Source organism: Apteryx rowi, unplaced genomic scaffold (assembly GCF_003343035.1).
Source record: "Apteryx rowi isolate R43461 unplaced genomic scaffold, aptRow1 scaffold_220, whole genome shotgun sequence".
Classification (NCBI taxonomy): domain Eukaryota; kingdom Metazoa; phylum Chordata; class Aves; order Apterygiformes; family Apterygidae; genus Apteryx; species Apteryx rowi.
Genome location: NW_020448531.1, coordinates 792,736 through 804,799, shown reverse-complemented (window position 1 = coordinate 804,799; position 12,064 = coordinate 792,736). Strand labels below are relative to the sequence as shown.

At 46.3% G+C, this 12,064-nt stretch overlaps 2 protein-coding genes across 5 annotated transcripts in view; both read left to right on the top strand.

The window, feature by feature from the left end:
• Nucleotides 1–150: 150 nt before the first annotated feature.
• On the top strand, nt 151–10,417 carry SGTA (small glutamine rich tetratricopeptide repeat containing alpha). Its single transcript, XM_026064787.1, has 12 exons — nt 151–807; nt 1,117–1,265; nt 2,923–3,026; nt 3,238–3,322; nt 4,006–4,105; nt 5,261–5,365; nt 5,554–5,692; nt 6,572–6,634; nt 7,061–7,098; nt 8,146–8,235; nt 8,489–8,612; nt 8,954–10,417. The coding sequence occupies exons 2-11, from the start codon at nt 1,166–1,168 to the stop codon at nt 8,601–8,603; spliced, it is 939 nt and encodes a 312-aa protein (XP_025920572.1). The 5' UTR covers nt 151–807; nt 1,117–1,165; the 3' UTR covers nt 8,604–8,612; nt 8,954–10,417.
• A 106-nt stretch (nt 10,418–10,523) lies between these two features.
• SLC39A3 (solute carrier family 39 member 3) overlaps nt 10,524–12,064 on the top strand; it is a 10,750-nt gene continuing 9,209 nt past the window's right edge. For 2 of the 4 annotated variants that reach the window (XM_026064785.1, XM_026064779.1), the window contains exon 1: nt 10,524–11,913. The gene's annotated coding sequence lies outside the window, so the exon portion shown is untranslated. Of the gene's footprint in view, nt 11,963–12,064 lie in introns of all 4 variants that reach the window. The other 2 variants (XM_026064782.1, XM_026064784.1) reach the window with 2 other exon arrangements.

Here is a 12,064-nt window from a genome sequence, read left to right as displayed (position 1 = left end):
CGGTGGGGCCGGGCCGGGCCGGTGCGCGGGGCTCCGCTGCCGCCGCAGGCCTGGGGCTGCGGGCAAGCCCTGCCGCTGCTCCCGCCTCTCCCTAAAGCAGCGTTTCATCGGGGCTGCCCGGCCGTGAGCGGGGCGGCGGCGGCGGTGGGCCGGGCTCCGGCGGGTCTTCGGGCCCCTCAGCGGGGAGCTGCGGCCCGCACCGGGCTGAGGGGCCCCGGGGTCTGCGGGAGGAAAGGCGCCCCCCTCCCCCCCCATACACKGCTGGCAGCCCCCGGTGCCTGTTCGGGTTTGCAGTCCCCCCGGCCCTTGCTCCGTGGGGCTGGGAGCCTGGTGCTGCCTTTCCCCAGAGGGACCCGCTGGGGCCTTTCAGGGGGCTGGGGCAGCTCTCTTGGGCTTGCGTTTTGCGTTTGAACAGTTTAATTCCTCAGTTAAATGACCCTAATGGCTTTTATGCGCTACAAGCCTAGCTAAGCATTTTGGAAAGGCAGAGCGCCTTAGCTCAGCAGCAATGCCATGCAAACGTGTCCCCCTGTTCCGTACGGGACCTGCATGGGGATCTCTGCACAGCCCCTGCTTTGGGGTATGCTTATGGGGCATGTTTTGTTACATGTGTTCTCATTTCCGTTGTGGTTTACTTCGCTGAGTTGTGTGGGAACTTGATATTCTGAGCAGGAAGGCAGCACACTGAGTGGAGGATTAACAGCCCTGAACCCTGGCTCTGCTCACAGTGGCAAGTTGCTTCTGCTGTTGTCTTTGTTTCAGAACCAAATTATGCTCTGGAAGAGGAAGGCTGTAGTTCTGTTGGTGGTGAGCTCCTCATTTGGTCTGGTCTTGGTTGGTCAAAGACAGTTTGCCAGTCTATGTCCCTATAACACCGGCGATGTACTTACCTGGGCAGTAGCCACGGGGCAGGATAGTGCTGTGTTGCTCACCTTGAAGAGGGTGAGCTGAGGATGTGCTTAACATGAAGGAATCTTTGTTAGAGCAAACTGTTTAGTGAAGGCTCCAGAGGCCTTGGCCAGTCCCACACCATTCGCTTATCCTTTCCTTTTGTACTGGGGAAGAGGAACTCTTTGACTTCTTGTCCGTCAAATCATATAACTTCTTTCTCTACAGACTTTTTAAGTTACAAGAAGTCAGAATAGACTGATCACAGCCTCCTGGAATGGCAGACCAGAAGCGCCTTGCCTACTCCATYATCCAGTTTTTACATGATCAGCTACAGAATGGGGGTCTTTCTCCAGATGCTCAGGAGAGCTTGGAAGGTAAGTGGTTATATACGCTCCCCTGCTTGTGCTTCTAGGTCTGTCAGTTCAACACTTGTGGAAATTTGGACACTCAGTCACTATCATCTACCTCTTCCTTGGCTGGACTGTTGTTAACATCAAAGCTTACTCAAGATTTGAAATTAATCTTGTCCCACGGGAAGATGTCCAGGGAGTTAGGAGGCTCACTGTTTATCTGATTTCTTGTTATCTCTTTCAAGAGTAGATTAACTTGAGGAAGGGATATACCTCAGGATCAAAAGCCTCCCTGATCCTGGGTCTGAGACTTACCAAGTCTTATCTTGAATGAGGTGAGGTCAAGAGGCTCATAGCACATGGAAATGTTTTGTACTTGCAGAGTGCTTTTCCTGTTCTGCTATCAAAATGCTTTTCCACAGCACACCCTGGAGTACTTATCCAGGCCTTTTCAGAGGGCTTTACTAGAAATGAGAGCACACTGGTCTTAAAAGATCTACTTAAGGAGCTTATACCTTAGTGTTTGGCCTGTACATTTGTCCCACTGGCAGAGAGAGCGCAGGCACGTCTGTGGAAAGGGGTAGGTACGTTCCTGGGCGAGGCAGGAATGGAGAGAGGGAGCAAGGAGGGTGTTGGGTGGGAAGGAGGAGTTTATTTCTGGCACTTGTGGACTGCAAAACATGGCACGAAAGACTTGTAAAACTGAGCTCTGTTACATTGCTGGGGTTCCCGTGCTGGGAGCACCTTTCTGACCAGGTGCTGGCAGGGGAGGAGGCGGGGGTGGCTGTGGCCAGAGCCCTGTTTGGGTTGTCCTTGTGCCTCCGCCTGGCTGCAGCCCTTAACAGAGCAGCCACCTTGCAGCAAGTGACTGCAGGGCCTGCCAACAAGTCACTTGCTTCCAGTATTTTGTTAAAGATGCAGATCTCTCATCACTCGGTGCTATCCACAGCTGCGGGAATGCTCTCAAAGCCCCGGTTCTTGCTTGCTGCCAGTTCTGTTACCTTCCACCCTGCAACACCTGCCCTAGCATCACCCATGGGGATGGGAGTCGTGACTGACTTGTTCTAGGAGGTCGCTCTCCAGGGCCAATGTTTGCACAGCTCTGTTGAGTTTTTGGCAACACATGAGGCGTGCTGCTTCAGCTGGATAACAACCATTCAAGCACCTCTCTGCAACGGGAACCAGAGGGGCTGTGCAGTCACTGAACCTCTCTAATCAGTGTGCGAAGATCGCAGCAGGAGACTTCAGTTGCTTTCTGGTATTGAACTTGATGTAAAGTAGAGGTGTTACAGCTCAGGTGCGACAGATCTGCACTCAGTTTTTAGCCCTGCTGCACCTTCCCTCCCTGATCTTGGGACAGACACTTGGAGAGCTATACTAAAACAAGCTGAGGTCATTATAAAAACTTCCCCTTGTTTAGCTGTGCTAGCATACAGCCAGTGGCAACCGGCAGTCCCAGACACTTGCAAAGGGCTGCAGAAGGAAGAGAGAATTGAGAATTTGAGAATATGCCACAAATATCAAGTCTGCTGTGTGGAAATGTGGTGTTTGGTTTTTTTGTTGTTGTTTGAGTATTTTGCTAGTATATTCAACTGTAAGAAATTTGAGTGCTGTGGAGTAGAAGAGGACTTCCTATTTAGACGGAATAGGGAAAGCTAATTACTTGACTCTTCTTGTCCAGTGGCAATCCAGTGCCTGGAGACAGCTTTTGGGGTCTCCATGGAAGACCAAGATCTAGCTGTGTCTCAGACTCTTCCTGAAATATTTGAAGCTGCTGCAGGAAAGGTGAGTGAGTGCCTTAAAATGTGTTGACTTTCAAGTCAAATAGCCAAAAGGATCAGCTTTGCTTGATTGTTGTGGTGATACTGCCCCCCTCGGAGGGGTATAGGAGTGAACTGTTTTGGGCTTGACAAGCCAGTGCTTGGGAAGGGAAGAGGTGTGCTACTTCTCTGTGGGAGTCCTTATCAGAGCACAGCATTCTCCCTTTCCTTGTAAGGAGCCTGAACACATCCGAGCAAATTCGGAGCCCGTCACCCCCTCAGAAGATGACATAGCTGAAGCTGAAAGACTCAAGACTGAAGGTAACCTCCTCTAGAGCTGATGTATAGATGAAGTTTAAATGATTATGGGGAGGAAGGCTTAATTGACTCGGCACCTGGGGAATGCATGGAACAAGAATAAACCAAATGGGATCAGCCCATCCCTTTCTGCTTGTTTCTCTGCTTGTGCTCAAGGAGTGTGTAGGTTGGCATAATGTAACTGCCACAGAGCCTGGATAGACAGCAGGGTCAGCATTTCCCTTGGCATCCTAAAAAGACGGCATTGTAGAGAATACAGCATGTTTCCTGTTCAGCTCTCCTGTGTGCATTGCCTTTTCTCTGCCATGCAAGAAAGCATGATTAGCACTGAAGTACAACAGAGAGAGCTTTTTTGAGCCAACGCACTGCAGACTTGTAGATCAAAATGTTGCTTTGGGGAGACCTTAGGTGCACCCTCGATGGGAGGGCAGCTGAGGGTGCTGGGAGAGCTTGCAGGATCCCTTCTAACAGGGCGGCAGGTAACCTGCAGCTGCCAAGACGCAGGCCCCCTACATCACTGCTGAATGTGCCTCACAGCTGCAAGCATTTTGATGGACTAGCAAAAAGTGGAAGCTGTCGGTTTGTCTTTTGTTCTATTTTTTTTGAAGTACAGCAAAGATCCAGGCCCATTGCTTTCATTTGTCCCCATTTTAACTTGTTATTGAGCCTTTATTCCATTTCTTTAGGAAATGAACAAATGAAGGCAGAAAACTTTGAAGCTGCTGTGTCTTTCTATGGAAAAGCAATTGAATTAAATCCATCCAATGCAGTGTATTTTTGCAACAGGTACTTGGTATATCTTTCTCCACCCTTGTACGCTCATGCTTTTGTTTCTTACTTCTTGCATCCTAAGACTCCTGCATGGTGAAATACCCTTTTTAAAAAATTCCTTAGACTGTTCTGTTGCTTGCTCTCTCTCTCTCTCTCCCTCCCTCTCCCCCCGCCAAGCTCACAGTGACATACTTTCCTGTGCCTCCTGCCAGCTCTGTGCCCTGGCTCCTCTAGATAGGATATGGGTGTGGAAGCAAACTCTACTAGGCGTTTGAGGAGATGCAAGGATGCCAAGTAATGTCTACTTTCATACAAACAGCTCTAAGTGGAATAAAGAGCCCAGATTTGAAGAGACTGTGTTGATACTAAAAACAAAGGGGTAAAATGAGACAGACTGAAGGCTTTTTATTGAGAATTATGTATGTTGATGTGTATGCAAAATGCAAGTAAATTATCTAATTTTCTGTGGCATTCTAAGCAAAAGGGTATGAAAGTTGGTGGAAAGATGATTGTTGACTAAAACAGAATTTGAATCAGGCTTTGTTTTAATTATCTACTTATCATGAGTACATATATACAGCTGGCTATGTGAATAACTTGTCTGCACACATGCTAATGACATGGTGAGTTATATCTTGGGGTGAGGGATTGTGAACAAAGCTTCCAGCTGATGCTGTAGCTAAGCTTTACTTGAGCTGCATGAAGGTTAGTCTTCTGAGGTGTTGGGCAGGTGTYGTGTCAGTAAGAGATGTGAGACTGAGGCTTGAATGAGCGTGTTACGGCTTCAAACACATGTTTTTYCCCTGTATGTGAGGTGTGTGTGGGAATGGACAAAACAGTCATTATGATTAAGAAACCGAGGGAACTGGGGAGAGAGATCCGTATGAACCAGCAGGTGTAATACTTGTGTGTCTCCCTGGAGCCCAGGCCCCTCTTGGAAAGTCCATGTGGAGAAGTAAAATCCTTGATACATGATATCCTTGATACAGAATGTAGAGCTGGGTATTTGCATAGCAACCTGCTCACCTAAATAATACCTGGATTTATGTCAAGTTAACACTTGACTTTGCCTTGTACAATAGGAGACTACAGAGAGGAAACAGAGGTGACCTTGATTAGCATATTCAAGCCAATAAGTGTTTTATGCACATCTTTCTCCATTCTCTCCAGAGCTGCGGCATACAGTAAATTAGGAAATTATGCTGGAGCAGTCAGAGACTGTGAAAGAGCTATAGGCATTGATCCAAACTACAGCAAAGCTTATGGCAGAATGGGGTAAGTAAGAGAGCAGTTTTTCTTGCCAGGATTTTAATCTCAAAATGCCTTGTGACAGTGACGCTATTAATGGTGTTCTGTCCTGGAATGCCATGCAAAAATACCTAGTATTTCAACTCTGATGGGGTGGAGGAAGACAGCAAGTGCTTATCGAACTCTAACTTTTTATTTTATTTCCACTTTAATAGCTTAGCCCTCTCCAGTTTAAATAAACACACAGAAGCTGTTGTCTACTATAAAAAAGCCCTGGAGCTGGATCCAGACAATGAAACGTACAAATCAAACCTCAAAATAGCTGAGCAGAAAATGAAAGAGACCCCTAGTCCAGTAAGTTCCGAAACCAATGCTTGTTATATGGGGATAAGATCAGAAGGAGATTTCTTCACTGTGCTACTGTGTTAACAGGCACTGTCTGTTGCTGGCTCGGGTTATGTTTAGAATAGCAGTCCAGCATGCGGAGAGAGGGGAGATAGTTAATGAGTCGTGCCATGAACACTTCCACTAAAATCCAGAGAGAGTAATATCTCTGCACTGCTTGGGCATGGTCACCTTGGGCTCATTTGAAAGAGCTGGAAAATGAGACTGATTAGGAGGAGTATTTTTGCCTTAAGCACCTGTCTTAATTAAAGTCATTACTAAAATTCAGCTGTTTTTACTAGTGACCTGTTAGCAATATCAAAAGGGCATTTAAGGTTTTTTAAAAAGTCATTTTCTTTTCTTAAAAGAATCCTGGAGGTTTTCTAGCCAGTGACAAAGCCAGTGACTGTACACTGTTGACATGCTCCCCTCAGGAACATGCCAGTTTACCGTTTTGAAGGTGACTTCAATTTTCTAAAGACTTTTCCAGTGCAAAGGTGGCCAAGTGAATGTGTTTAACTTGGCATTTGTGATGGGCTAGAGTTGTACATTGCTAACACGGCTCAGCTGGTGAGAGAGCTGCTCGGTAAATCATGCAGTACAGTCACTGCCAACACTGGTGTGGGCTCTTTGATTCCCTTAGTGAGCCTTTTTGCCTATGAAGATGGAGGCTACGCCTCAGGGTGTTACAGCAAGGGTATGAACAGAACCTCTTACCTTTGTTATGATTTAAAGACCAGATGCTGATAAAAGTTGAAGTAAAGGATTAAAATAACTGTAATATGCTATTTGTTGCATCAGAAAGTGAGAGGATTTCATCAGCTGTGTGTGGTGTCTTTATACTTACAGACCGGAGGTCCAGGAGGATTTGATTTAGCTGGTTTGCTGAACAACCCCGGCTTCATGAGTATGGTAAATTTGGACACAGATCACAGCCAGGCTGTATCTGGTCTGTGCATTTGTCTATTCAGGATGAAATGTATTGATACGTGGCGTGGGAAGTTCCTGTATTTCCTTAGCAGTTTTGTTTTCATTTCATTTCTTGATTTCAGTGTTGCTGTGAGGAAACTGTGCTTGTATCTCATTAAAGTCAAATAAAGGGTCAGTGACTTATTCACAGGCTTTTCCTAGTAATATGTTAGACGTGGAAAGGGTGCCTGTTCTGCATTACCAGCCTTGTCTTGTGTGTTGTACTGTGCTTCTCTTAGCTATTTTTGTCCTATTGATCTGTTTCCAAGTACTTCTGCCTTCACTTTGTGGTTGAATGGCACAACATCTGCATATCTACCCAGGCATTTCTGACTAAATAGGGTGTCATTTTTTTCCTTTTTTAAATAGGCATCTAACCTAATGAACAATCCACAAGTACAACAGCTGTAAGTTTGATCCCATCTCGTATTTCCTCTGTGTTTGGCTTTTGCGGTAGGGCTGAGTCTCTGTAGTGGTGGGAGAGGGGAGGGTGCTGGGACCAGAAGTGTGGAGGGCAGCATTTAAAGCAATCCAGTCTCTTGAGCTAGTGTGTATTTTGAGTGCTCCAGACCGTGCTGAAGAAGAATCTTGTAAATGTTTGCAGAAGGGAGGTAGGACAGATCATGGCTGACGCATTGGAATTGGGTTTGGGAAGCTTGGGGTCAGTTTCTGGCTCTGCTATGCAGTATATATATATGATCTGAAGGTAGATTTTATGGCTTTATATTGTCTAAGCATCTCTCAAACATTGTGAGTTGATCCTCATAATCCTGTACAAAGAATGGATGTATCCCCACTCTAAACAAGGTGGAGATGTGAAATTCTATCAGGCACATGCCTCCCCTGACCATTCTTTCAGAGCGCAGGTAGAATACAGTGAATTAGAGGCTTTCTGGAGCTCATACTTTGATTTGTATTTTGAGGCAGCTTGGTTAAAGGGCTAAATGTCTGCCATCATTTCCATTTGCTTCTGCCTGCTCCTTCCATCGCTGTTACCATTTGAGGTTCTGCCTTAGATACAACCTAAGAACTTCCAGAGGAAAGGGCTTTGCAAGCCCCGGCATATTCTGTGCTGTTCATCACGAGTGAATCACTGTTTAGGCTGTCCTGTCAATAGATCTCATTTGGTGCAGAGCAAGCAAACATCTTGTGAAAGGAAGGGCTGTTTTTTAATTAAATAAATGTAAAGTAGGACTTGTGCACAAAAGGGAGAATCTCTGGGAATACAATAACTGACACTGTTACAAATATTTCTACATATTGTTCAGTTTAATGATGCAATTAGACTCTGCTGCCATTCATGAACAAGAAGTTGTTGTTGCAGAAGAATCCCTTATAGATAACTTCACAATCTGTGTGGGAAGGGGCTCCCATTATGCTAATGCTCCCCTCCCAACATAAAACAAACAAGAATCTCTGTTTTTTCTGCTCTGAGCAATGACTTATTCCTGCAGCATGTCTGGGATGATTTCTGGTGGCCACAACCCCATGGGAGCAGCAGGCACCAGCCCTTCCACAAACGATCTCGCCAGCCTCATACAAGCGTGAGTAGGGAGCTGGGTCTTTCCTGTTGCCTTGACCAGTAAATGGATTTCAGGTTTCCTGACCAAAGCTTAATTTAACAACTGAGGAAGACTTAAAGGTTGAGTAAAATCCTGCCATTTTCAGTAATGTGGCCAAACTATTTGTTAAAGCAGAGTTTTGACAATCAGCTGTAAAGAATTCCTTAGCATCCAGACCATGTTAGAGTGAGTGTGTGTGAGAACATTAAGATGACTGTTGCCTGTTCTCCTTCAGGGGCCAACAGTTTGCTCAGCAGATGCAGCAGCAGAATCCTGAACTAATAGAGCAGCTACGAAGTCAGATTAGGAGTCGGACTCCAAGTGCCAGTAACGAAGATCAGCAGGAATGAGCAGTCCAGGTGAGGTCTTAGCCAGGAGTGCTGTTGTACTGTGGCCAGCTGAGTGGAGAGGATTTCTGTATGTAGCAGCAATATCTGACTCATGCCTTAATTTAGCAATTTGATGTGCCTCCCTTCCCCTACCTATACACTGGGCTCTCTGCATCAGTGCTGCTAGTACTGTGCCTCAGAGACACAAGGCTCAGCCCTGAAGAGTGGTGAATAAGAACCTCCCTCACATTTGTGTAGCCTTTGAGTGACTAGCAAATGAATCTCATTATCTAGTGCTCAAACTGGTTAGAGGGACACTTTATTTTCTTAAAAATTGAATTTGCAAATGTCTTGTCTTCCTGTCTCTGCAGCGCAGTCCATGGAAACTATGTTCTTTGCTTTAAAAACTGGAAGCCATGTGCGTGTTGCCATTTCTTGAGTTGGAAGTGTCCAAGATGGGGGAAAAAAAAGGATAAACAAAACACTTTATACAACCTGCATGTTAAAGACAGATTCACGCTTTTTTTCCCTGGTCTTCGTCCCTGCTCCTCCCCCTCAACCTTTCCATTCGTTTTTTTCTTCTGGAAGATCCAGCAAGCTGAACGTGAACCAGCATCAACAGTCTTTCTAAAGAAACTCAGAAAACTAACTATACCGTTACATTTCTATGTTATTTGCTACATGGGAATTTTTTACCCATTTTTCAAGAATAATGTACTCTTCACTACAGGATGTCTTCACTTTACTGCCCGCGTGCCACTTCAAAGAAGTGTTCAAGTCCTACCCCATCCTGCCCCATTCAATCTTCCTGCCACAGTTATGAGAAGGTAGTGTTTGAACACTCTGGAGATCACTGGATCTTCTTGCCTCCCGGAACAGGGTTTCTGTTGGTTAGATTCACTGCGTTTCTCATTCAGGTCTGTAGCAACATTGCCAATGCTGTTAATACACAGGAACTTGGTGATCGCCTCTCAAAGGCTAGTGTAAATGTGTTAGGGGAGGGAGTTGGGACTGATCAGGTAGAACATACTCATTTGTGACTACTCCTTTAGAGTGAGTGTTTGCAGATACACTTCTTGGGGTTCTTTCCCAGTTCTGACAAAACTTGTCTAGTGTTTAGTAATCATGGCTATGTTGTTGGAATGATCCAATCTGTGAACTAGTCAGAGGTGGACAGTAAGAATGATATGTTTTTGATGTTTAAAAGGTTTTTCTTTTGCTTTTTAATTTGTCTTTTATGCATGTGAGTAATCAACCTGGCTGACTGTGCTAATGATGGGATTAGAGGATGCCTGTTTTACAGAGGGTCTGACAGTTGGAGAGAGCAGAAGGAGTAAAAATGCTGCTTGGATTGCAAGATATTGAGTGGCTGCTGGCTCAATGTGGGGAACTGACAAGGAGTGAATATGCCTCAGCGTGTAGTGTGTGGGATGAGGAAAAAATGCTCTTGTAGCTATCTAGAGTTACCTGCAGCTTTCCAGGCCCTCTGAAATTACCTGTGTTGTTCCCTGGGTGACCAGGAAGCTCTAGCGAGTCCCCCTAGAATTCACTAGTGTTGAAGCCAAAGAGGCTTTTATTAATGTCAGAATTGTTTTTTAAAGTAGTCATTCAGATTGTGTTGGGAAAGGCAYGTTTGAGGTCTTATTGCCAGGCAGATAAGCATCTAGTTTGAAGATGGATAGGTGTGAGATGGCAAATGCCCTTTCAGGAAGCCCTGTGGTGTGAGTGAGCGGGTATATTTGAAGATTAATATCAAGAAAAATGATTTGTAAATGCTCCATAAAGTACTATGTGGTTAATGTAACTTGTGAAGAATAAAATATTTGGACACTTTGTTTTGTTATCCCTTTTGCCCAGATGACTGAAGCAAGATCCATTAACCTGGGGCCTGGGACTGGCTGGCTTGGGCGTGCTGGGCCCAGTCCCGCGCTGGTACCGCGTAGTTAGGCTGCTGCAGCTGTTTCCAGCTTTGCTGACTGCAGATTCTTGTGCAGGGTCAGAGCTCTGCTTTCTCAATGCAATGACAGCTGCTAGACACATCCTACGTACTTGATCCTGTTACAGTCTTTGGTTCTTCATTTTCCCTGCTGAAACGCTCCTCCTTTGTGTTTCGGCAGCACAGCAGAGAGGTACTTTTTTTCTTTCTACATCTGCCTCCCCAGTTCCCTTTATCTTAAGTTCTCTCCATCTGGCTTTTGTAACCTAGCAAAGAGAGAAGTTTCAGGTGGCCTGTCTCGCGGCCGAGGACTGTCAGACAGTGTGGGAGGAAAAACATTCAAGAATTATCCAAAAGAAGGAAACTGCAGAAGGGAGGTTTCTGCTTTTTAAGGATTCTGTTTGCCCTCTCCTTTCCCTGCTTGCTCTCTTGTATCTCTAGATCTATTTCCTCATGTCTGTTGATGGTTTGCTTTTTTTTTTTTAAACACCACTGGGTTCAACATGCAGCTCCACATGGGGAAGTGTTCCTGACACTGTAAGGCTGTGTGGCCATCCTCAGTGGAGAAGATCAGCTGGCAGAGCGTGACGCAGGTTTTGGATAACTGTGCAGCTCTTGGTAATATCCTCACCTCTAGCGCTGTGTCTGCGGTTGAACTTGAAGCAGAGAGTGGACAGTCTACTTGCAGCAGGGGGGGTTTCCTTCTAGATTCTTAGATTTTATTTTCAACTTCTCTGTAGAGCATGCTGACAGCAAAAGATTTCTAGAGTCACTTCCACTCTCCGTGGGGCCTTCTGCAGTTAGCCATTTGTGCTATACCTGCAGCGCTGTATTTTAAATGAATGGATTTACCTTTTAAATAAAGACAGCCAAAAAACTACTGAACTGTGGACTCCATGAGAGTAGTAGCCGAGGACTCTCTTCCTTTCCTGTGAATCTCTTCAACAATGTTTCTGCAACACCACAGCCTGTTAAACCTGCAGCTTACAGATTTTCCTGTGCTCAGCTGAAGCATCGAGGTTTAGCTGCGTGGGGCCGAGGCAGAGACATGCTGCATCGTTCGTGTTAGAGGTCAGTGTTGGGGGGAGCATGTCTGGGCGGGGCCCCAACCAAGCCTGCAGTTGTGCATTTTGTGTGCATCCTGACATTTGAAGTTGGGATGCAAATTTCCCAGAGACCAAATCCTTTTCCCGGAGTGCTAAGAGTTCATGTCACGCGTGGGGCAGTCGGCTGAGACTCGCTGTCACATCTGAGCACCAGTCTGCGTTGGGAATGGCTTATTCTGTGCCATGTTTGTGATGCTCTTCTTTGCAGGGCTGTTTTGYGGAGGAGGAAGCTGGTTAGAGAGCTGGCAGGGAAACCATGGGAAAAGCGCAGCCGTGCGCCTCTCCTCAGGTGCGATCTGTCCCGAGACCCTGCTCCTCTGCCCTCGGAGAGCGTCGCCGTGAGTTTTTTGCCTGCCGCTGCCATGCCGTCCCTCCGGAGGGCCGGGGGTCCGGCCCCTCGCCTCGGCCCTGCCCGTGGCCCGGGCAGCCCGGTGGTGGCG